The 26,327-nt window shown below is 33.0% G+C and overlaps 1 protein-coding gene across 1 annotated transcript; it reads left to right on the forward strand.

The window, feature by feature from the left end:
- The first annotated feature begins 6,835 nt into the window (after window positions 1-6,835).
- LOC143048925 (uncharacterized) lies at window positions 6,836-21,715 on the forward strand. The gene is made up of 16 exons (XM_076222785.1): window positions 6,836-7,019; window positions 7,216-7,255; window positions 8,086-8,118; window positions 8,580-8,615; window positions 8,963-8,986; window positions 10,343-10,366; window positions 11,204-11,245; window positions 12,659-12,688; window positions 12,920-12,964; window positions 13,727-13,774; window positions 14,112-14,138; window positions 14,577-14,600; window positions 16,774-16,821; window positions 18,168-18,191; window positions 21,079-21,253; window positions 21,509-21,715. Exons 1-16 carry the CDS (start codon window positions 6,984-6,986, stop codon window positions 21,531-21,533), a joined length of 681 nt encoding a protein of 226 aa, XP_076078900.1. The 5' UTR covers window positions 6,836-6,983; the 3' UTR covers window positions 21,534-21,715.
- The last annotated feature ends 4,612 nt before the right edge of the window (window positions 21,716-26,327 follow it).

Genomic DNA, 26,327 nt, shown 5'->3' on the forward strand with positions numbered 1-26,327 from the left:
CAAGAGGAAGGATGCGGAAAGAGCAATACCTTCCCCCTTCCTTTTTTCTTTTAAAACACACCTGCTTCCTTCACTTTTCCTTCTTCCTCTTGTAACCACATACCTTTCTCCTTCCTCTTATTACAACACATCTTCCTCCTTCCTCTTATCACAACACATCTTCCTCCTTCCTCTTATCATAACACATCGTTCCGCTTCTCGCCGCAGACCTTCCGCCTTCCTCTTGGTGCCACACAACTTTATCCTTCCTCTTGATAGGATACATCCTTCCTCCTTTCCCTTTACGCCAGAAAAGGAAAGAAGGGTTTGAAACGTCATAAACGGAAGGAGGAAGGTCGATCATTGAAAACGACAGAGGAATATCAATCGGTACTAATCCTTATTGATATCAGGTCAGTGACGTTTTACTATTCTTATGACTATTATTGTTTTCATTGAACTCTTCAATTATGAATTATTTGAATGAATGTTTTATTTATTTCGGGAAACACAAATAGTTTGCAATAAAAGAGCTTTTCATTGTGATGTATACAGTTTCGTATCATTATACGTATAATTGGACTGTATTCTTTGTTTTCATAAAATGAGTTGTTGACTCTCAATAATCACATAGTCATTGCCTTTTTGTTAAAAGACTTTATCAACATAAGTAGCTAACCTAATGTACATCAGCAATGCCTATGCAAAAGAGTGTATGGAATCAGAATTTTTACTATTATTTTTCTCTCGAAAACATGATAAGAGTTTTTAAATTTTGCAAATTATGATCTGGCAAAGATTGATGATTTCTCATAAAGCATTTTTTAGATCTGATAAGTATCAACTTCCTGTGTGTCGATTTTTTAAATTTAAGACTTTTTTACACACGGTAACAAGTGGAAAGATGCGGAATGAGCTCCTTCCTTTTTCTTTTAAAACACACCTGCCTCCTTCCCTTCTCCTTCTTCCTCTTGTAACCACATACCTTTCTCCTTCCTCTTATCACAACACATCTTCCTCCTTCCGCTTCTCGCCGGAGAACTTCCGCCTTTCTCTTTGTGCCACACAACTTTATCCTTCCTTTTGATAGGAAACATTCCTCCTCCTTTCCCTTTACGCCGGGAAAAGGAAGGAGGAAGAATGTCAAACGTCATGAACGGAATGAGGAAGGTCTATCATTTAAAACGATAGAGGAAGATCAATCGGTACTAATCCTTATTGATATCAGGTCAGTAACGTTTTACTATTCTTATGAGTATTATTGTTTTCATTGAACTCTTCAATAATGAATTATTTGAATAATGTTTTATTTATTTCGGGAAACACAAATAGGTTGCAATAGACGATCATTTCATTGTGTTGTACAGTTTCTTATCATTATACGTATAATTGGACTGTATTCTTTTTTTTTATAAAACGAGTTGTTGACTATCAATAATCACATAGTCATTGCCTTTTTGTTACAAGACGTTATCAACATAAGTAATTAACCTAATGTACATCAACAATGCCTATGCAGAAGAGTGTATGGAATCAGAATTTTTACTATTATTTTTTTCTCTCGAAAACATGATTATAGTTTTTAAATTTTGCAAATTAGGATCTGTCAAAGATTTATGCTTTTTCATAAAGCATTTTTTTTAAATCTGATAAGCATCAACTTCCTGTGTGTCGATTTTTTAAATTTAAGACTTTTTTACACACGGTAACAAGTGGAAGGATGCAGAATGAGCTCCTTCCTTTTTCTTTTAAAACACACCTGCCTCCTTCCCTTCTCTTTCTTCCTATTGTAACCCCATACCTTTCTCCTTCCTCTTATCATCACACATCTTCCTCCTTCCGCTTCTCGCCGCAGACCTTCCGCCTTCCTCTTGGTGCCACACAACTTTATCCTTCCTCTTGATAGGATACATCCCTCCTCCTTACCTTTTACGCCAGAAAAGGAAAGAGGAAGAATGTCAAACGTCATAAACGGAAGGAGGAAGGTCGATCATTGAAAACGATAGAGGAAGATCAATCGGTACTTATCTTTATTGATATCAGGTCAGTAACGTTTTACTATTCTTCTGATTATTATTGTTTTCATTGAACTCTTCAATTATGAATTATTTGAATGAATGTTTTATTTATTTCGGGAAACACAAATAGTTTGCAATAAAAGAGCTTTTCATTGTGATGTATACAGTTTCGTATCATTATACGTATAATTGGACTGTATTTTTTGTTTTCATAAAATGAGTTGTTGACTCTCAATAATCACTTGTCATTGCCTTTTTGTTAAAAGACTTTATCAACATAAGTAGTTAACCTAATGTACATCAGCAATGCCTATGCAAAAGAGTGTATGGAATCAGAATTTTACTATTATTTTTCTCTCGAAAACATGTTTCGAGTTTTTAAATTTTGCAAATTAGGATCTGGCAAAGATTTATGATTTCTTATAAAGCATATTTTAGATCTGATAAGCATCAACTTCCAGTGCGTCGATTTTTTAAATTTATGACTTGTTTACACACGGTAATTAGTGGAAGGATGCGGAATGAGCTCCTTCATTTTTCTTTTCAAACACACCTGCCTCCTTCCCTTCTCCTTCTTCCTCTTGTCACCACATACCTTTCTCCTTCCTCTTATCACAACACATCTTCCTCCTTCCGCTTCTCGCCGCAGAACTTCCGCTTTCCTCTTTGTGCCACACAACTTTATCCTTCCTTTTGATAGGAAACATTCCTCCTTTACCTTTACGCAAGAAAAGGAAGGAGTAAGAATGTCAAACGTCATAAACGGAAGGAGGAAGGTCGATCATTAAAAACGATAGAGGAAGATCAATCGGTACTAATCCTTATTGATATCAGATCAGTAACGTTTTACTATTCGTATGACTATTTTTGTTTTCAATGAACTCTTCAATAATGAATTATTTGAATAATGTTTTATTTATTTCGGGAAACACAAATAGTTTACAAAAGAAGAGCTTTTCATTGTGTTGTACAGTTTCTTATCCTTATACGTATAATTGGACTGTATTCTTTTTTTTTTTTATAAAATGAGTTGTTGACTCTCAATTATCACATAGTCATTGCCTTTTTGTTAAAAGACGTTATCAACATAAGTAATTTTCGAAAACATGATAAGAGCTTTTAAATTTTGCAAATTAGGATCTGACAAAGATTTATGATTTCTCATAAAGCATTTTTTAGATCTGATAAGCATCAACTTCCTGTGTGTGGATTTTTAAACTTAAGACTTTTTTACACACGGTAACAAGTGGAAGGATGCGGAATGAGCTCCTTCCTTTTTCTTTTAAAACACACCTTTCTCCTTCCTCTTATCACAACACATCTTCCTCCTTCCGCTTCTCGCTGCAGACCTTCCGCCTTCCTCTTGGTGCCACACAACTTTATCCTTCCTCTTTATAAAATACATTCCTCCTCCTTACCTTTTACGCCAGAAAAGGAAGGAGGAAGAATTCCAAACGTCATAAACGGAAGGAGGAAGGTCGATCATTTAAAACGATAGAGGAAGATCAATTGGTACTAATACTTATTGATAGCAGGTCAGTAACATTTTACTACTCTTATGACTACCATTGTTTCCATTGAACTCTTTAATAATGAATTATTTGAATGAATGTTTTATTTATTTCGGGAAACACAAATAGTTTGCAGTATGAGAGGTTTTCATTGTGATGTATACATTTTCGTATCCTTATTCGTATAATTGGACTGTATTTTTTTTTTATAAAATGAGTTGTTGACTATTAATTATCACATAGTTATTGCCTTTTTGTTAAAAGACGTTATCAACATAAGTAATTAACCTAATGTACATCAGCAATGCATATGCAAAAGAGTATATGGAATCAGAGTTTCTACTTTTATTTTTTTCTCTCGAAAACATGATTAGAGTTTTAAAATCTTGCAAATTTGGATCTTACAAAGATTGATGATTTCATATAAAGCATTTTTTTTCTTATATGCATCAACTTCCTGTTTGCCGATATTTTCAAATTGAAAACTTTTTTACACACGGTGAAAATGATATGAAAAGGTCCTTTGGGCCAAAAGGCCCAGGTTAACTTTTGTATTGACTTTGAAAGATAGGAGTAGTCTGTCCGTTTATACCTTAGTTTGGACATAGTTTAAAAGAAACAAGTTGTTTACCCACCTTGCCCTGTTGACACAAAACGTAAGTTTAAACAGTCGAATGCCTACCCCTTTATCTTCCAGATTCTTAAAATGCCTTACGACAAGACTTTTTTAAATTTGAAAATTTTACATATTTTACATGAAGCATTTATGGAAAGATTGGAACGTGTTCTTAATCTTTCATAAGGCATCGGCCTCCCTAACAACAAGACAGGTTAGCTACTAAATTTATGTTTTAACACTGAAATATAGTTCCCTTTAGTTCTGATGTATGTATTGACTGTGAAAAAATGGATACATTTTTGGAGCAGTTCATTCAAGAATGTATGTCGTTAAAATATTTTGATGTGCAGGCTTTTTTTATTCATTTTGATTAGATTATTGAGATTTGATACAATACTAGTATGATTGACAACTGTCATTCTCAAAGGTCAATTAGAGACAAGATGGACCTCTAATTACAATGCCCCACCTTCTAAACTGCCAATTAAATTGACAACATTACTTTTCAATTTCAGTCTTACATAATTATACAGACTCTTCAATATACATCTAATTCTTAATACACAAGTATTTGACCTCATAATTGAATACACAAATGTGTATTTTAGATGTTCGATATATAAAGAGGATTTATCTATTGCCTATTACTTTTGATCTATACTATATAAAGTGATTCTATAAATTATGTCTGGAAGATAAATGATTGATTAAGGATTAAAAAGATCTTTAAAAAATATAAATACAAATATGATTATTTAGATATATTGGTCGATTGTTGGTTGTTTTACGCCGCATTAGCACAAAGCAACCAACAATCAATCTATCAATTTCAATATTCATATTTATATTTATATTTGTTAAAGATCTTGTTAATCTTTAATTATTTAAAAGGTCTTCAAGTAAGGCTTATACTTTACCTAATAAATTTCCAATAATTATCTGTAATTAATCAACAATTTAGGATAGTTCACTTATTTTTTTTTTCATCAGTAATTGGCTTGAAACAGATAGTAAAATTTTAAAACTCTTAAATATAACATACCTTTTTTTCAGTTTATTTCCCATCAAACATTTTTTTAGTCAAATATCTATTCACAAACTTAGGCATTTGAATATTTATTAGAAGTGAATATATATTTTTGCAATCAAGAAAGAATCCACATTTCAATATAACAAGTTTTTTAGTGTGTTTACATTTCCAATGCCCTGTGCTGAAAAATACCCTAAACATAGATTAAAAGGCTCTCTACAACTTTTAATCTTCACTGTCATATCACCTATGTTTCAATGCCCCCAAAAAATGAAAACTTATTTACACCATTTTTGTTGGCACTTTAAAGTTCTTAGCCTTAGCTACAAGTTTATCTGTTGGTCTTTAAAATGTCTTACAAGGATAGTTGGTAAAATTTACTGTTGAATTTTTGATTTGCATTTTTTTTTAAAACATGTTCAAAACAGGGAACCTTTTTTTTTTTAAGGTATCAACTGCAGTTTAAATAAAATTGTGCAAATTAAGAGTTGAATCGCGCTCGTTTTATCTTTATACTGGGAAAGCACTTTTCTTTTTAAAGCAATTGTCAGAAATAGTGCGTTATTAAAGTTCTTGTTTGTACATGCCATACCGATATGAAATTATTCAAACTACTCTTCCAATCTTTCCAGGAGTGATTTCCATCATTTTGATGTAGATCTGATATGCATCAACTTCCTGTTAGCCGATATTTTAAAACTCAACCACTGTATCCACAAGGACAATTTTACATAAATATCTTCTTGGTTTCCTTGAACGCGAATGATTGTTTCATATTTGGTTTGGGGTTTGGTGATTTTTGGACATGAAAGGAAATTCTTTGTCAATATTTTATTGACTTCTTTGAAAGGAAATTGCTTACAATTGCGTAAGAACAACTTATGCAGTGATGCATAACGATATATTGTCTTGGTATTGTTGTCACATGTTCTCAAAAATAAATACATTACCAGGAATTTGCATTGCGTTTACATGTATTTTTAATGCCACTAAATATACAGTACTGGTAAAAATATTATCATTCAGTACATATAGCTTTTCAGTACAAATAATCATGTGCATATGTTCAATAATCCTTGGAAATATTTTTTTCGTTACTAAGAACTTCATTCAATTTGCAGTATTGAAAGTTGCAGTCATTTTTAAGTATTAAAAATTTCAGTCATTTATCAGTACTGAAATTGTCTGTCATTTTTTAGAATTGAAAATTTCTCTCATTTTCAGTACCAACATTTTTTGTCATTTTTCAGTACTAAAAACCTTTTTTGTCATTTTTCAGTACTTCGATAAAAACTGTCAAATAGTTTTCAAGAATAAGTCAAAAGTATGTGAAACGGAAAAAAATACTTTATCGTGACACTATCCGTAAATCGTGCGTCCGGAGGTGTAGATTATGGTGACGAGAAGGACGCTGACAGAAGTTTGACAACTAAACTTTTTGTCTTTGATTCTGACAAACATATTCCTAGACATATGAATCAATGACATTTAACAGGCAAAGCAAACAAATGCTTTATTGTGGTTTTAATCTTGCTGACGACAACTTCAAAAACCCTAACATTGTGATGAAAACTACGAACTGAGAACTGTCAACAGATTAAGGAAACTGCAAATTTTAAGTAAAGAATTACGACTTAAAACAAGGAAGTTTACATTGCATGGTGATCATGAATTTGAATATGGTGTTCGAATGAAGGGCATGTTTATTTCAATACATACCGTTTCACTTAAGCAAATATAAGTTGAGTGTCTGATACAATATTTATTTTTGTAAACCTAATCGTATCCTAAATATTCAATCAAACTACACTTCCTTTTTTCAGAACATGGAATCTTGGATTAAAGCACAATTTGAAGAGTCGGTAGGTATATTTATAAAGAACTAGACCTGTTATTACTAATTACATAGACATTATCTATATGAATTGAGTAACACTGTTATTAATTAAAGTGAACATTATTTGGCTATTCACGTCAATATAATAATTAAGTGTGGAATTAGTATTCCAATATGAATTGTTGTTTTATTTGTAACTAATTCTATTTGGTTTTTTTCAGAGCCAAGATCTGAAGAATGAAATAAGAGAACAACATATAGGTAGGATTGTTTTCATTGTTGTAACATATGCTTGATCTGGAGAAAATCCCGTTTATCTGGACAAAACGATCTGAAATTGGTTTCTATAGGGACGATTTCGATGATTAATTTTAGTGTCAATATATTTTAATACTAGTAATTGAATGCAGGTTAAGTAATGTACACAAATTGGCATTTACATACTATCACAAGTTTTATTACTATTACTTCGTGACTCCCTTCACAATATAAAAACTACACCATAAGAAGGAGAGTGCACAAAATTTCAAATATTTTATGTGTCTGTCAACATTGCCATGTTTGTGCACTGAATATACAAGGTCCTTTTTATAGCCAACATATGCCAAATGAAAAAATAAAGGCCCTACAACGTAGATAGTACCACTTACGTAGTAAGATTAGTCTTTAAAATTAAAAGTTTAATAATTCAACTTTTTTCAAATCCTAATATTTCTAGAACTTCATATAACAGCTTAAACGCGACTTATGATTGATCTGTTCATCCATCCACCTTTTAACATTTCTGATCGAAGAAATCATTTCTATAGTCTTATTCAGATTTGTTGTCAAAACTTCTTGTGGCATCATACAGACCGAAACGAAAAGAGCTGATATTTCGGTATTAATATTAAGAAATACAGTTGTATGGTGTTATTGATTTTGGCGAATTTTTCAAAAAAAATAAGTTACTTATGTCATTTATCTAAATAAGTTGTGTAAAATATTGAATGTTGCATGGTCTCGTATATAATTGCCTTTTTGATTCATCTTGTTACATGGAATGGGTAAAAACCTAAGAGTACAAGTAAGACCTTCCATATTTCTTTCAGCAACAGTTACAGACCTGAAAATGTTTGTTGAAAGTAAGTTAATTAACATTTAATAATTCTAGAACCAGAGTAATATTGTATGACCTTGATGAAGTTTTAAAAATTATTTTTCTTGCCTTTTATCCAAAACAACAAATATGTAATGTATCTACCAAGAGCTTGAAGATTTAATGACAACAATATAAAGAAATCTAAATGAGAAATATCATAATACTTTCAATTTTAAATGTTTATGAATTGATCGCCACTGAGTAAAACAAATGTTAAATGAGTAAAGTGAAAAATACTATTTTACAATACTTCGGGACACTGAACTAAAACCGATCTAGTTTATACCATTATTTACAATGAGTAAACTTTTAGTATATTTCAAACGAAACCAAAACAAGCAAAATTAAGCTGATTGCATGATTTGTCAAATCCTTACAAATAGATAATTAAAGTTTTAAAAGACTAGACGGGATGTAATGCATATTTAAACTTGCTTATTCTAGGAAAACTAACCAAACAGAAGGAAGCAGAAGAAAGAGGTAACAACTAGTTTTTAATAATCTGTAGTCGTATATGTTTTCAAATCAAGACTTATATATAATTCTCGCAATTGAAAAAAATACGTAAATTAATGATGATAAAGAAAAATATTTTTAACAAGTACAATATCGATCTTACCAGAGGAATAATTCAACTCCTCTATTATAGATGAATTATCAATGCATAAATACATAAAAGAAAGGGAATATGTCAAGAACTGTTAATAGATACCAATTTATTAGATTCAGATTCATTGTCCTACAAGTTCATAGTTTCTGTGTACAAATTACCAGAAGTTTTGGAACATACTGTAGCATATTTATACACTCCTTTTTTTCTTTTTCAGAACATAAAGAGGAGGAGATTTCAGGTAGGAAATTTCAAACAAAATGTAAAATAGCTAATGTATCTTCTTTCATACAACAACTAATTTTACAGAGAAATAATATCTGCAAATAAAGGAGTATGTCGCATAACTGTTATGTGGACTTAATTTAAAAAAAAGGAATATAAGTAGGACTCTGGTGTTAAAGAAAAGGCAAAATAATTGCCTTCAATATATCCAAAAGTTAATTGACATTTTTCTGTACGTCCTGCAGTCTGTAACGTTATGAAACGCTTTAAGTATTCAAACATGCTAATTTGATATAACTTTTTGTCTTCCTAATGTATCTGATGTGTTTCTCTCTGTGTTAGTTTGTTACTCGGATTTATTTTAACTTAATGGAAATATGACTCTTGAACAGCTGTATTCTTCCGTTGCATTTAATTTGTAGTTTTACAAGGTTTTTACCTGCAACAGAGTTAAGCACACTTATGTTCATACAAAAGATTTTAAAATCTGACGTGACTAATAACATTGTAAAAAATGAATAAAATTTAACAATTTAAATAATGATCATGCATATCAAATCATTCATTTTCAAGTATTTGACATTCTAAGCGGTAACCTTTTCTTGTACTTTGAAATGGCAAATTTTTCATTTTTAATACCGTACTTTGTCTTTCATATTACTGCTATTATTTATTCTTTCGTATTGAACCGTAACCATTTGTAACAATTAATGTCGGTAACAAAGAGTATACTTACTGCATAAAATGCAAAAAAAAATTACAGTGAGCCCAACGAAACTTTCATCTTCTAAGAGTTGATATTCGAGGAGAATGACTTTTCTGGTACCTTCAAATGGCATTTTTTCCATGAGTTATTCCGTACTGTAGGCCTTATATAACTACTGTAATTAGCTATGTCATATTTAACTGTAAACGTTTCATGTCGTAAACAATTAATATAGTAAATGCAAAATTATTCATTGGAAGATGGAGAAGTGAAGACATCAGAGAATATGGATGGTAAGGACTTAAGAAGTCAAGTAGTTATTGCTTCCATTTTATCATCATTGGCATCGGTGATGTTTTGATTTTTAACTTTTACCAAGTTGAAAAGTAAAATGACAAGCACGCCAATGTGTTAAATAATGGCGAAATCAGAGAAAGAATTTAATTCATTTGTTATAGACATCTGATTCTTTTTTTGTATCAATGCCTAAAGGCAAAGAATAAGGGGAATCTGTCGTGAACTGTTGATACATTGTTTCATGTACCAATTTATTTACATCAGATAAAAGTGTACAAAGAGTGATATGGTTTCATTGTACAAATTTGTCGGAGTTTTTGAACATAATGGTTGAGCAATACTAAGTAATATAATTTTCTTTTTCTTCAGAAAATGAAGAGCCGGAACTGCAAGGTAAGAAATGTTAACCAAAATGTGAGGTAGTAAATGTATCTTCATTTACAATATTCCAATACTTAGATGAAGAATAAAATAAAGAATAATACTTGCGACTATAGGAGTATGTATGATAAGGGTGGTTTTGGACATAGCCAAAATGGATAATTATAATATTAGTCTTTTAAGTAAAAGCAAAATTATTACCTTTGATACTTCCAAAAGAAATAAGTAAACTGATTCGGTATAGATGTATATCAATTAAGATGGGAAATTAAATTGGTTGTCAAATTTCATTATTTATTGCCTCACATCTCATTGATAATTAACAGTTACATTTGAACATCAGTAGTCCACATATGGTCAAGAAAACATGAAAAACAATATGAATGAATCAACAGTCATAAAATTCAAATTTCAAATTTCCATGCACTATTCAAGGTTTTTTCATTTTTATACTTCAGATTGTAAAAATGAGGCGACCACTTTTATTGAATAACATTTAATGCTGTTTTAAATACAATATGACATTTTAAGATGAGCCACCTATAACATAAGATATACAATTGGTAACAGCTTTACATAGTTTTAATTGCTACTTTATTTCTGATTAGCATTATAATTTTCATATATTAGTGGTTAGGGTTAGTTTGATTTCCTATGTTTCTCGATATCTATATCATCTCAAAACTAACAAAAGTGGTCGTCTATGTCTTGATTGCAATTTGCATGTTTACTAGCCGACTCTTTGTATTTGATTTTCTTTGTGTTGAGGGTTCATTGGTGGCTTTGGACAGTTTTGTGCTTTTTTGTCTTTGACACATTCTCCCATTTTATTAACTGAAATACTTTCAGATGTTGCAGAAAATGAGAGTCGGCTGATGCATTACATGCTAAGTAAGTAGATTAAAACATGTAAATAAATGCAAACTATTACTTTCCTTTTTTGATCAGCAGATCGAAGCTTTGTTTTTGGGATACGATTGCTTTCAAGCAATCTGTAGACTTATACCGGTGGCTCAGAGCAATGCCCTCATGTCAATCGTTTTATTCTAAATATTAAAGAAAATCTCAGATTCTTATGATTGTCTTGCTTTAAAAGTTAAAAACAAACAAAGGGATTCAACTTAAACAATTTTCCTTTAATATTCTTTTCATAATCTTCATGTTTGATAATTCCCTTGGCTTATATGCGTGTTTTTAACAACACGGAAAATCAGAATTAAGCAGTATTTATATTTAGTGTTTTTATAAATTTAGAAACACGTCAGAGGAAATTCCCAATTTTGATAAAATGCGAGAGTTCTCTGAATTCCGATAAATCTATTTCTGTCATAAAAGAACTGAAGTGGAGTTTTTCTTATATGTTACCGTTATGAAACTGATATTTGCGATTGAACTTCCATAAAGAAATAGAGAACCATCTAGGTCGTTTAATAAATATTTTTATATACTTTCTTGCTCAAGGGTTTGTTTTTGAAATTATGCGCATTCGTATAGATTTCTTGACATCAAGGGGTTTAAGATTGAATGGTTCCACTGGATTCCCCACTCAATTAATTAATTTATAACTCATGGGATCTTTTCTATGTATGTCTGTTATTGAGGGTTATTGTTGTTGCATATCTTAAATCAAATGCATCATTTAAATTAAAATATTTGTAGTCATCATCGGAAATTGAATATTTAAAAAGTTAGGAATGGGGTTCCTCCTAGAAATAACGTAGGAAAATAGGTGATAAGATACGAAGTTGAATACGTTCTCTCACTCTGAGTCTCAGTGACTGCTGTGGAAAGTAAACTTCAACCCCGAGAATTGATAGTACAAAAATAAAACACAATAGGCCTAATTACATTGTCCTGACACTTTTATCCGGGATTGGCTATTTTGTAACTATTTTACATGTGCAGTTGAATTAGTTTTGAAAATAATATTATCCAGCTAAATGTATACATGTGTCAATGAAACAACGGCAATCGTATCCCTCAGAGCAATCTTCTCTTTGATTAACTACATTAGTATCGAACCAACACATCGGGAAATGCATGTGGGAAACCCTGCTTACTTAAGCTATCAAAAATCCTAAATAGTAGAAACAAATCCACCAAATGTAACCTATCACTTATGTTAGATAAACTTCTTTTTTATACACTTCTAAATAATGTATGTTATTCTTTTATTTTTCTGCCTAACATACACTGTTACACTTGAACTTTCTTAATTTTATCTGAATAAAAGTATACTTTACTTGTGTCCTGTATGTTGTACTCCTTCGTTACATGTAACATCCACATTTTTTTACATTTTAGGCCAATTTGCACCAGCAAGTTCTATTCCAGGTAAGTTTTATTCAGATTGTATTCAAAGCTCATGCACGTTTTCAATCTATGACTTAAGAGTGTAAAAACTGAAGCAACCACATTATTTAAATAACACTTAATGCGGCCTAAATACATTATACAATTTTAATATGAGCCACCTGTAACATATGGTATCTAATTGGAAACAACGTTACACATTGTTCGATTGCTACTTTTTCTGTATTAAACTTTCTTATATTCATATTTCAGAGTTTGAGTCAATAGCTTCCGGCTCCGGACTACAGAAAAGAAAAGGTAGTAAGTGTATCCATATATCGTAACAGATACGGAACTGCATAGTGCAGAAAATCTCTCGGTGGAAAAGAGGAATGAATAAGGAAGTTTTGAATCGTAATGCAAAATTCTTGTGTGGTAACGTTAAAAATAACAATTATGGAAAATATTTCAAAGGTCATTTTTTTCAGAACAGAATACGTTACCTGATACAAATATATCTTCCTGAAAATAACTAAAAAAAATGCGTGTCTTCGTTTGTTTTTTTTTCGTTTTATACATTACATCGGACATCTGCAATGTTCTATATTTCAAGTCACGTTAAACACCAGACATCTGGTAAGTCTTTTATTTAGATTGTTTTAAAGGATTAAATTAAAGTTTGATGTTAACAAAACAGCAAAAATCGCAAAACAGCAAAAAATTGTAAAGATGTATTAGAAGATAATTTGAATAAAGTTTACCTGTTGTCTGACTTCCATGCATGCCCATTTATGTCTAGACCTCGTGATTGATTGTTAACAGAGTGGATAATTGCACATGAATGCATCGAAAAACTGATGCCTGAACTTTTATACTTTTTACATTCTTTCTAAATTTTTGACTTCGGAATGTAAAAATGCGGCGAACATATAATATGATTACATTAAATGCTGTCTAAAATACACAATGCAATTTCATATGAACCGCCTATAACATATCGTATCAAATTGGTTATAACTTTGTAAAATTTTGATTGCTACTTTTTCTATGATAAAGCATTCTATTTTATTTAAATTATAGTGTCAGATCTCCCAACTACAGCCTCCAAAGTACCGAAAAGAAAAAGTAGTAAGTTTATCCATATCGCGTTATTAACACATATGCAACTGTAATGTACATATATTCCATTGCTAGTAAATATGAATGAACAAGGCAGTATTGAGTGTGAATGCCGATTTGCATGGCTGTATGCTTAATTCAAATTGGAATTTATGGGAAAATATTCAACCAATATATACATGTTACTAAATAACTGAGAAAAATAATAATGTTTAAGTTGAGACTATGTTAACTGATACACATATACTTTCTTAATGAACCATGTATCAATCTATATAATTTCCTAGTTTTCGGAATCCTTTGTTTCATTTATTTTATCTGACATGGAAGTTCTTGTATATTTTAGGCCAAGGTGAACGACAGCAAACAACTGGTGAGTTGGTTTTTTTCCAACGGACACGAATGCTCAAATTAAAGTGTAATTTTAAAGAAGTAGCAAAACTTGACATAACTAATCTATCAGAATCATTTGTTATGATGTTTATACACATCAGTCGATCAATTTAAGATTCATATGGAAGTATGTTTTTAATTTTAATGTAATTTGACATTGGTGTGTGCTAAGAGTAGGTATAAGATTGATTGCAGAATATTCAACGCGGAGTAAATATAAGATTGATTGCAGAATATTATACGCAAAGGCGTGTTACCAAAATACTGATAAAATATGACTTTTTGAATGACGAGGCTACATAAAGTGGTACACATAAACTTTCGGGATGTAATATGTATCAATTTAAATAATTTCCTTGTGTTCGGAATTTCAGGTTTGATTTACTATATCTGACATCCAAATTATTGTACATTACAGATAAAGATGAAATACAGCCATCTGGTAAGTTTTCCCTGATAGTATTTAAAGCTGTATTTACATAATTACATAGTAATTACAAAAAAGTACCAATCATTGACAGTACAATTCCATCAACATTATTGTTAATGATGTATATACAGATCAATAGATCAATTCAAACATGGAATATTGATTTTAATGCATTTTGAAATTGCTGTGTGCTAAATACAAGTGTAAATGCTCTTTCGTTCCGACGTTGGAAAGTTCCGGCCGAAAAGTTCTTCCTCTGGTTTAAAAGTTCCACCGGAACAGAGTGACAAGTTGCAAAGTTCCAACGGAACATATCAACAAGTTAGAAAGTTCCTTTTTTCCAAACTAGTCAAAACCGGAACTAACAAACTAACCCAAAAGTTCCAACGGAACTTATCAACCAGGCAGAAATTTCCATTTGGATAATTGATGCCAAGTAAAAGCGCAACATATCATATTTGAACCTTTCAAAGGGAAACCAAGATACTGATGACAAAAGTCAAAAGAAAATTATCAACTAGTGACAAAGTTCCACTTTGGCAAATACGTCAAAACTGGAACTAACAAACTGGCCCAAAAGTTCCAACGGAACTTATCAACCAGTCACAAAGTTCCATTTGGAGAGTTGATGCAAAGACCCACATGAGGAGGGGATATTCTTCCCTCTCTTGAGGATACTATGAATACTAAATTTGCATGATAATGCAACTTATTCCGTTTTATGTGAGCTTTGAAATACTACTTAAATTTTGCTGGGGAAGTTTGTTCTTCCCCCTCAGTACATCAAAATTTAAATACATTTTCATGCGTTGGGTATTCCTGTTAATTAATGATTTGCTCTTATATCTGCTGATACTCATTCTTCCCCCTTTTCTACAAAAAGGACGAAATATTGGTATATTTGGAACGATGAACCAGTTGTTCTGTTCCACCAGATCTTTTCAATTAGCTACATTGTTCAGGGACTTTTCAACTAGCTACTTTTTCTGGAACTTTTTGACTGCACTCGGAATAAAACAACTAGTTGGAAAGTTCCATCGGAATGAAATAACAAGTTTAAAAGTTCCGCCAGAACAAAGTAACTGACGGAACATACTGGCTGTTACTAACTGTAAAAATATGATTTACAGGAGAATATTCCACCGTTATACGCGTGTTACTAAACTACTGAAAAACTTTCCTTGTGTTCGGATTTTTTTGTGTAATCCATTGCATCTGACATCTGCATTGTTGTATATTTCAGGTAAAGTTGAACTACATGCATTAAGAATGTTATTTTTTAGATGGTATTAAAAGGTCAAATCAAAGTGTGTTAACAAAACAGCAAACAATTATAGTTCCATTCTATCAACATAAAAAAAAGTATGCTGTCTTAAATTCAACAGTCGATTTTCATATGAGCACTGGGTCGCTGCCTCTGCTGGTGGACTATTAGTCCCCGAGGGTATCACAAGCCCAGTAGCCAGTGCTTCGGTAATGGCATGAAAATACGGATTTTTTTGTGTGATTAGAATTTGCTGTTACAAAATGATAGAAATTATAATAAATTAAGGAATGTATCTCCCTCATGCAAAGCTCTGATTCCTTTCACGGATTTGGCTATACTTTTTGAACCTTTTGGATAACAGCTCTTCATCTTCTATATAAGCTTTGGATTTCAAATATTTTGGTCAGGAGCATCACTGAAGAGACATGTATTGTCGAAATGCGTATCTGGTGCAAGAAAATTGGTACCGTTAATTGTATAACTACCACTAAGTCGATCCTCTGCTGGTGGACTATTAGTCTCCGAGGGTATCACTAGCCCAGTAACCAGTACTTCGGTACTGGCATGAAAATACGGATTTGTTGTGTTATTAGAATTTGCTGTTACAAAATTATAGAAATTATTACAAAATTAAGGAATGTATCTCCCTCATGCAAAGCTCTGATTCCTTTCAGGGATTTGGCCGACTTTTTGGACCTTTTGGATTATAGCTCTTCTTCTTTTATATAAGCTTTGGATTTCAAATATTTTGGCCACGAGCATCACTGAAGAGACATGTATTGTCGAAATGCGCATCTGGTGCAAAAAAATTGGTACCGTTAATTTTATTCTAACGTATTGTATGGAATCTGTTACAACTTTATATAATTTTGATTTCTTCTTTTTCTCTGACATAGAATTCTATTTGTTATATTACAGTGTCAGATGTTCTAACTGCAGCCTCCAAAGTACTGAAAAGAAAAAGCAGTAAGTTTATTCATATGTTAATATAAACACATATGCAACTGCAAAATATATTCCCTCGCTGGTAAATGTGAATGAGAATGGCAGTATTGAATGTGAATATAAAAAAGAAGATGCGGTATGGTTGTCAATGAGACAACTAACCACAAAAGACCAAAATGACACAGACATTAACAACTATAGGTCATCGTACGGTCTTCAACAATGAGCAAAGCCCATACCGCATAGTCAGCTATAAAAGGCCGCGATAAGACAATGTAAAACAATTCAAACGAGAAAACTAACGGCCTTATTTATGTAAAAAAACTGAACGAAAAACAAATATATAACACATAAACAAACGACAACCACTGAATATACAGGCTCCTGACTTGGGACAGGCACATACATAAATAATGTGGCGGGGTTAAACAAGTTAACAGGATCCCAACCCTCTCCCTAACCTGGGACAGTGGTATCACAGTACAACATAAGAACGAACTATAAAAATCAGTTGAAAAAGGCTTAACTCATCAGATGGACAAAAATATAAGTGGACGTGGCCGGGTACTTATACATCCCGACACAAAAAGACACAATGAACAGATCTGAGAGTACTCGCAGTTATCTGACAGCTAGTTCAAAGCCACTTACAACTAATAAAAAAATCATGCATCTTAAGACTAAACTATCAATCCGTACACATCCAACATCCAATGGATTTAGTGTAAAGACATCATAAACAGCCAGAGAAAAACATGACCTTGTGCAATGCCAAGTTACAGGTATCGACAGATTGTAGATCCATGAATATGTATATATATAACATACTAGTAAAATTTTGTAAGCTTTTAATCTACTGATAACAAAATCAATATTTATTCCAATAAAAACAATATTTAATGATCTTATTACAGTGTTGAATAGGTAACCGTTTAGATTAATTTTTTTAAAGGAGCGACAAGTTTACATGGATCATTTCTAAATTTCCGAATACGGTTAACAACTTTTCGGTAAAAATGAGGATGTGCTATCCCGTTTGAAATAAGTTTTCTACAGGTACATCCAAACTTCAAAACCAAATCTTTATATCTATGAAAAAATTTAGTAAAGGTTTTCAGTAATTATGAATGCCAATTTGCATGGCTTAATGCTAACAGTAAAATTAGAATTTATGGGATTATATTCAACCGTTCTTTCGGTGTTACTTAAATACTGAGAATTTTGTTTTTTTGTTTAAGTAGAGACTACGTTAACTGATACACATATACTTTCTAAATGTACAATGTATCAATTTATATAGTTTCCTTGTTTTCGAAATGTCTTCTTTCATTCATTTTATCTGACATGCAAGTTCTTGTATATTTTAGGCCAAGGTGAACGACAGCCATCCGGTGAGTTATTTTTTCAATGGTCTTAAAAGCTCCAATTAAAGTGTGATTTCAAAGAAGTAGCGAACCTTGACAGTACTATTCTATCAGAATAATTTGTAATGATGTTTATAACCATCAGACGATCAATTTAAGTTTTAAAATGAAGTATTCAATTTTAAAGTAATTTCACATTGTTGTTTGTTAACAGTAGAAATAAGATTGATGGGAGACTATTCAACAGATTTACGCTTATGCGTGACACCAAATACTGAAAGTTTGACTTTTTTAATGAGGAGGCTACGTAAACTGACATATATAAACTCTCAGTATGTAGGATGTATAAAGGTGAATAATTTCCTTGTGTTTGGAATTGTTTGTTTGATCCATTGTATCTGACATCAAAATTCTTGTATATTTCAAGTCAAGTTGAATTAAAGCCATCTGGTAAGATTTCTCTGATTGTATTTAAAGCTGAAATTACACTTCAATTTAAAAAAAAGTAGCAGAGATTGACAGTACAATTCTATCAAAATTATTTGTAATGATGATATAAAGATCAAACGATCAATTTTAATATGGAATATTGATTTCTTACGTATGTTGACATTGTTGTGTGCTACAATCGAAACAAGATTAACAGTATAATATTCTACGATTACATGTTACATGCGTGTTATTAAATTATTGAACAAGTTTCCTTGAGGCCGTTTTAATCTTCCGTTTTATCCATTATATCTGACTTCCGCATTGTTGTATATGTTAGGTCAAGTTATACAACAGCGATCTGGTAAGTTTTGTTTTAGATTGTATTAAAAGCTCAAATTAATGTCCGATGTTAACAAAACAGCAAACATCGACGGATCTACTCTATCAAAATCCAGAAATCATTAGCTAGGATCTCGTTGAACATAAGAAGATAAATTTAATGAAGCTAACACTTTTTCTGACTTCTATTCTTACCCACTGATGGTCTGCCATTAACAAACATTTCAATTAGATAACATTTATGTTCATAATTTTTTGTTAGTTGTAAACAAAGTGGATAATGGCACATGAATACAACGATGAACTGATGCCTGCGCTCATGCGTTTTCAAAGTGCTTTCTAATTCTTTGACTTCAGAATGTAAAAATGAGGCGACATATCATTTGAATAAAAGTTCATGCTTTCTGAAATACAACATGCAATTTTCATATGAGCCACCTTCAACTTATTATATCTAATTGGTTCAACTTTACATAGTTTTGATTGCTACTTTTTTTCTGACAAAGCATTTTATTTCTTTATATTATAGTGTCAAATGTTCTAACTGTAGCCTCGAAAAAACTGAAGGATAATAGTAGTTAGTTTATCTATATCACGTTATCAATACATATGCAACTGCAAAGTGCAGAATTGTATATGTACAGGAATATGGCAGTATTGAATATAAAGCCAATTTGCCTTGCTGTGTGCAATCAGTAAATTTTAGATTTATGGGAGAATATTCCACCGTTTTAAGGGTGTTACTTAATTACTGAAAAACTTATTTTGTTTAAGTAGAGACTATGTCAACGAATACACATATATTCTTGGATGTACTATGTATCAATATATATAATTTCCTTGTGTTCGGAGTCTTTCGTTTCATTCATGTCATCCTACATGCTGGTTCTTGTTTATTTTAGGCCAAGGTGAGCAACAGCGTCATCTGGCGTTTTTTTTTCGATTGCCTTCAAAGGTTAATTTAAGATATGATGTAAAGAAGTAGCAAACCTTGACAGAACTACTCTATCAGAATAATTTGTAATGATGTTTTAAACATCCGATTTTCAACTATATGTTGCGCATGGAAGTATTTAATATTATTTTTATTTGAAATTAGTGTGTGCTAACAGAAAAAAATAAGAATTATTTGAGTATATTCAACAGCTATACGCGTACGTGTGTTACCTAAATACTAGAATGCATGACTTTCCAATGAAGAGTCTTAGTAAATTTTCGGGATGTTACTGTAAACCAACTAATTTTCGCAAACGATTTATTTCGAGAGATGTAAAAAACCGCGAATATTAATCTTCGCGAAAATTTAAAACTTTGATCTGTCCTTGTCTAATTACATTTAGTAAATTTGAAAATCGCGAAATTAAATTGCTGCGAATTCGGCTAGAAAGAGCTAAACGCGAAATTAAGTATCCGCAAAAATAAGTTGGTTTACAGTATATGTATAAACGTCAATTATTTCCTTGTGTTTAGAGTTTTTGGTTTTATTTTTTATATCATACATCACAATTCTTGTATATTTTAGTTAAAATTGAACTAACGCTATCTGGTAAAGTTTTTCTTCAAGCTTGTATTTAAAGCTCTAATTAGAGGGTTATTTGAATAATGTAGCAAATATCGACACTACTACTCTGCCATGATCATTTGAAATGATGTATATAAACTTCAAACGATCAATTTAAGATTCAAATTGAATATTGATTTTATACAAAACTTGACATTGTTTTGTTCTATCAGTACACGTGTTACCAAATTTACTGAAAAAAAGTATGACTCCTTAAATTAATACACATAACATTTTACGATGCAATATGTACATTTTTTCCTTGTGACGATATTTGGCATTTCTTCTCTTATGTCTGACATCCAAATAGGAGTTTTTCCTTAATTAACTATACAAGAAGATGTTACAAATTAGTTGTATTAATGAAATCAATTAAATGCCTTCTAATGAAGTGTGTACATAAAAAGAATTACCCTAGGGACAAAGGTGTAGTTTAACGGGCTTGAAATTTCTTACAGTAATTCTGCGGTTCCAAATTAACTAGATATGTTTTTTCCATACTGTGCAATAATCAGGTTGTAAAATAATGTCAAAAAATTATTACGGTGAATATTAAACCTTTTCATCTGCATCTTATTTCAGTTTGTTTCAATAAAGAACAGACTAAATTCGTGGGGTCCTTCGCTGCCTTGTTGAATTGGACAGTAAACGAAACTGCCTTAAAAACGATGATGTCCAAAGGGGTTCAACGAGGAGTCTTCAAGGAGGAGGAATTCACCTTGTCCCAACTAAGGGACAAGGTGAAAAACATGAGAAAGTCAGTAATATTGTAATATATTTTGAATGTAGTCTTCTTTATACTTGGTCCAAATGTTCAGTGTTCGACATCTGTGGTAGTTTATATTCTATTTCATTATTAAGCATTTGAGTTTATTACATTTCAGTTTTAAATTGGCATACACTAGTTTATGACAAAAACATTTCTAGATTTTACGATTATTTCTTAAATTATTCAATATATCACAAATTTATTCATTTTTTTTTTTATCATCAATTTATATATTTTTTTCAGGAAGCCAATGAAGCCTTCCCTGTAAGATGGTTTACAGACATTGACTTGTGAGGAATAAACGGTAGAAGAACGACCATTATGTCCTAGGATATCCAGCTGGCCATACAGATTTTAACATTGTGAAAGTCAATATTTTTGATGAATATATGTTTTTCTACTATCATGAATTAAGAAAATCATGATGCCTGTCTGTTTGACAGTGTTACATTTTCCAATTTTTTGTGTGCATTATTCATTGAACTTTGTAACAATAAGGGTATACATATTTTCCAACTTATTCCATTTCACATTTCATGTATATAGTTCCCAAAAAGCATCTTACATTAATGTAGTTATTCATGATTAAATGTAGTCTATTGATCTCTTTTTTCTTTTTTCTTTATTAGCATGCTTTAAGATTAGACACTTTTATCAATATGGAATGATTATAAGATAACAATTTGTTTGATCTAATTAAAAATAAAATAGATTGACTCTATTCTTAGTCTATTTTATATTGTAGCACCTGCTCCAAGACATATAACTTGATATGACACACTTTGTATGTTAGGGTTAGGGTTAAGGTTAGGGTTAGGTTTAGGGTTAGGGCTAGGGCTAGGGTAGTGTACTTTGGCGAGAGTTATTGAGGTGCCCTTTGTCACTTCTGCGCATGTCTGCCCTTTTTTGTGACTGCGCATGCGTCAGAAATGTCAAAAAATATTTCTAAGTACAGAGTATGAAAAGTGCCTTTGACCTCAATCTTCAAACAGGTGTAGAATGGATTTGAATAGAGATATTTTCATAAAGTTAACTGTTCCGAAAAGATGGAAAGATAATCTAGAGGATGAAAACTTATTGGTATCACTGAAGTGTACGACCGCACTTTCCGACCTCAATGAAGAAACGTTTGTGCGAGAGTAAACCCTAACCCCGAAATTTACCCCAACTCCCAAACTACAACAGATAAAGACTTGCGGTCTTCACTACGGGCTTTATTGTCCAAAAGTACTGACCCTAAGGTGGTCGATTTTTGAACGGCAAGCCGATCGAAGCATAGGATCATGTTTATATTGAAAAGATCGACTATGAAAAGTATCAAAAACCATAACCTGACCCCCCCATCCCTCCAAAACTCTAATTTTTGAGAAGTTCGTGAAAAAACTTAATACGAAAATCTAATCGGTTACCCTCCTAGACTTACCCTTTCCCAGATGGAGTAAGGCCTCCTAAACAACAGTATTTACACATTTGGGGTTTGGATTAGGGTTAGTGTTTGCGTTAGGGTCAGGATTAGGGTTACGGTTAAGGTTAGGGTCAGGATTGGGACAGGGTAGTGTACTTTGACGAGGGTTAGTGAGGTGCCCTTTGTCACTTCTGCGCATGTCTGCCCTTTTTTGTGACTGCGCATGCGTCAGAAATTTCAAAAAATATTTTAAGTACAGAGTATGAAAAGTGCCTTTGACCTCAATCTTCAAACAGATGTAGAATGGATTTGAATAGAGATATTTTCATAAAGTTAACTGTTCCGAAAAGATGGAAAGATAATCTAGAGGATGAAAACTTATTGGTATCACTGAAGTGTACGGCCGCACTTTCCGACCTCACTGAAGAAACGTTTGTGCGAGAGTAAAGCCTAACCCCGAAATTAACCCCTACTTCTAAACTACAACAGATAAAGATTTGCGGTCTTCACTACGGGCTTTATTGTCCAAAACCCTGTCCCAAAGGGGGTCGATTTTTGAACGGCAAGCCGATCGAAGCATAGAATCATGTTTAAATATTGAAAAGATCGACTATGAAAAGTATCAAAAACCATAACCCGACCCCCCATCCCTCCAAAACTCTGATTTTTGAGAAGTTCGTGAAAAAACTTAATACGAAAATCTAATCGGTTACCCTCCTAGACTTACCCTTTCCCAGATGGAGTAAGGCCTCCTAAACAACAGTTTTAACACATTTGGGGTTTGGGTTAGGGTTAGTGTTTGGGTTAGGGTCAGGGTTAGGGTTACGGTTAAGGTTAGGGTCAGGATTGGGACAGGGTAGTGTCCTTTGGCGAGGGTTAGTGAGGTGCCCTTTGTCACTTCTGCGCATGTCTGCCCTTTTTTGTGACTGCGCATGCGTCAGAAATTTCAAAAAATATTTCTAAGTACAGAGTATGAAAAGTGCCTTTGACCTCAATCTTCAAACAGATGTAGAATGAATTTGTATAGTGATATTTTCATAAAGTTAACTGTTCCGAAAAGATGGAAAGATAATCTAGAGGATGAAAACTTATTGGTATCACTGAAGTGTACGGCCGCACTTTCCGACCTCACTGAAGAAACGTTTGTGCGAGAGTAAAGCCTAACCCCGACATTAACCCCAACTCCCTAACTACAACAGATAAAGACTTGCGGTCTTCACCACGGGCTGAATTGTCCAAAAGTACTGCACCTAATGTGGTCGATTTTTGAACGGCAAGCCGATCGAAGCATAGGATCATGTTTAAATATTGAAAAGATCGACTATAAAAAGTATCAAAAACCATAACCCGACCCCCCATCCTTCCAAAACTCTGATTTTTAAGAAGTTCTTGAAAAAACTTAATACGAAAATCTAATCGGTTACTCTCCTAGACTTACCCTTTCCCAGATGGAGTAAGGCCTCCAAAACAACAGTTTTAACACATTTGGGGTTTGGGTTAGTGTTTGGGTTAGGGTCAGGGTTAGTGTTACGGTTAAGGTTAGGGTCAGGATTGGGACAGGGTAGAGTACTTTGGCGAGGGTAAGTGAGGTGCCCTTTGTCACTTCTGCGCATGTCTGCCCTTTTTTTGTGAATGCGCATGCGTCAGAAATTTCAAAAAATATTTCTAAGTACAGAGTATGAAAAGTGCCTTTGACCTCAATCTTCAAACAGATGTAGAATGGATTTGAATAGAGATATTTTCATAAAGTTAACTGTTCCGAAAAGATGGAAAGATAATCTAGAGGATGAAAACTTATTGGTATCACTGAAGTGTACGGCCGCACTTTCCGACCTCACTGAAGAAACGTTTGTGCGAGAGTAAAGCCTAACCCCGAAATTAACCCCAACTCCCAAACTACAACAGATAAAGACTTGCGGTCTTCACTACGGGCTTCATTGTCCAAAAGTACTGACCCTAACGGGGTCGATTTTTGAACGGCAAGCCGATCGAAGCATAGAATCATGTTTAAATATTGAAAAGATCGACTATGAAAAGTATCAAAAACCATAACCTGACCCCCCATCCCTCCAAAACTCTGATTTTTGAGAAGTTCGTGAAAATACTTAATACGAAAATCTAATCGGTTACCCTCCTAGACTTACCCTTTCCCAGATGGAGTAAGGCCTCCAAAACAACAGTTTTAACACATTTGGGGTTTGGGTTAGGGTTAGTATTTGGGTTAGGGTCAGGGTTAGGGTTACGGTTAAGGTTAGGGTCAGGATTTGGACAGGGTAGTGTACTTTGGCGAGCGTTTGTGAGGTGCCCTTTGTCACTTCTGCGCATGTCTGCCCTTTTTTGTGACTGCGCATGCGTCAGAAATTTCAAAAAATATGTCTAAGTACAGAGTATGAAAAGTGCCTTTGACCTCAATCTTCAAACAGATGTAGAATGGATTTGAATAGAGATATTTTCATAGAGTTAACTGTTCCGAAAAGATAGAAAGATAAACTAGAGGATGAAAACTTATTGGTATCACTGAAGTGTACGGCCGCACTTTCCGACCTCACTGAAGAAACGTTTGTGCGAGAGTAAAGCCTAACCCCGAAATTAACCCCAACTCCCAAACTACAACAGATAAAGACTTACGGTCTTCACCACGGGCTGAATTGTCCAAAAGTACTGCACCTAATGTGGTCGATTTTTGAACGGCAAGCCGATCGAAGCATAGGATCATGTTTAAATATTGAAAAGATCGACTATGAAAAGTATCAAAAACCATAACCCGACCCCCCATCCCTCCAAAACTCTGATTTTTGAGAAGTTCGTGAAAAAACTTAATACGAAAATCTAATCGGTTACCCTCCTAGACTTACCCTTTCCCAGATGGAGTAAGGCCTCCAAAACAACAGTTTTAACACATTTGGGGTTTGGGTTAGGGTTAGTGTTTGGGTTAGGGTCAGGATTAGGGTTACGGTTAAGGTTAGGGTCAGGATTGGGACAGGGTAGTGTACTTTGGCGAGGGTTAGTGAGGTGCCCTTTGTCACTTCTGTGCATGTCTGCCCTTTTTTGTGACTGCGCATGCGTCAGAAATTTCAAAAAATATTTCTAAGTACAGAGTATGAAAAGTGCCTTTGACCTCAATCTTCAAACAGATGTAGAATGGATTTGAATAGAGATATTTTCATAAAGTTAACTGTTCCGAAAAGATGGAAAGATAATCTAGAGGATGAAAACTTATTGGTATCACTGAAGTGTACGGCCGCACTTTCCGACCTCACTGAAGAAACGTTTGTGCGAGAGTAAAGCCTAACCCCGAAATTAACCCCAACTCCCAAACTACAACAGATAAAGACTTGCGGTCTTCACCACGGGCTGAATTGTCCAAAAGTACTGCACCTAATGTGGTCGATTTTTGAACGGCAAGCCGATCGAAGCATAGGATCATGTTTAAATATTGAAAAGATCGACTATAAAAAGTATCAAAAACCATAACCCGACCCCCCATCCTTCCAAAACTCTGATTTTTGAGAAGTTCTTGAAAAAACTTAATACGAAAATCTAATCGGTTACTCTCCTAGACTTACCCTTTCCCAGATGGAGTAAGGCCTCCAAAACAACAGTTTTAACACATTTGGGGTTTGGGTTAGTGTTTGGGTTAGGGTCAGGGTTAGTGTT

The sequence above is a fragment of the Mytilus galloprovincialis genome, chromosome 10 (genome assembly GCF_965363235.1).
Source record: "Mytilus galloprovincialis chromosome 10, xbMytGall1.hap1.1, whole genome shotgun sequence".
Classification (NCBI taxonomy): Eukaryota; Metazoa; Mollusca; class Bivalvia; order Mytilida; family Mytilidae; genus Mytilus; species Mytilus galloprovincialis.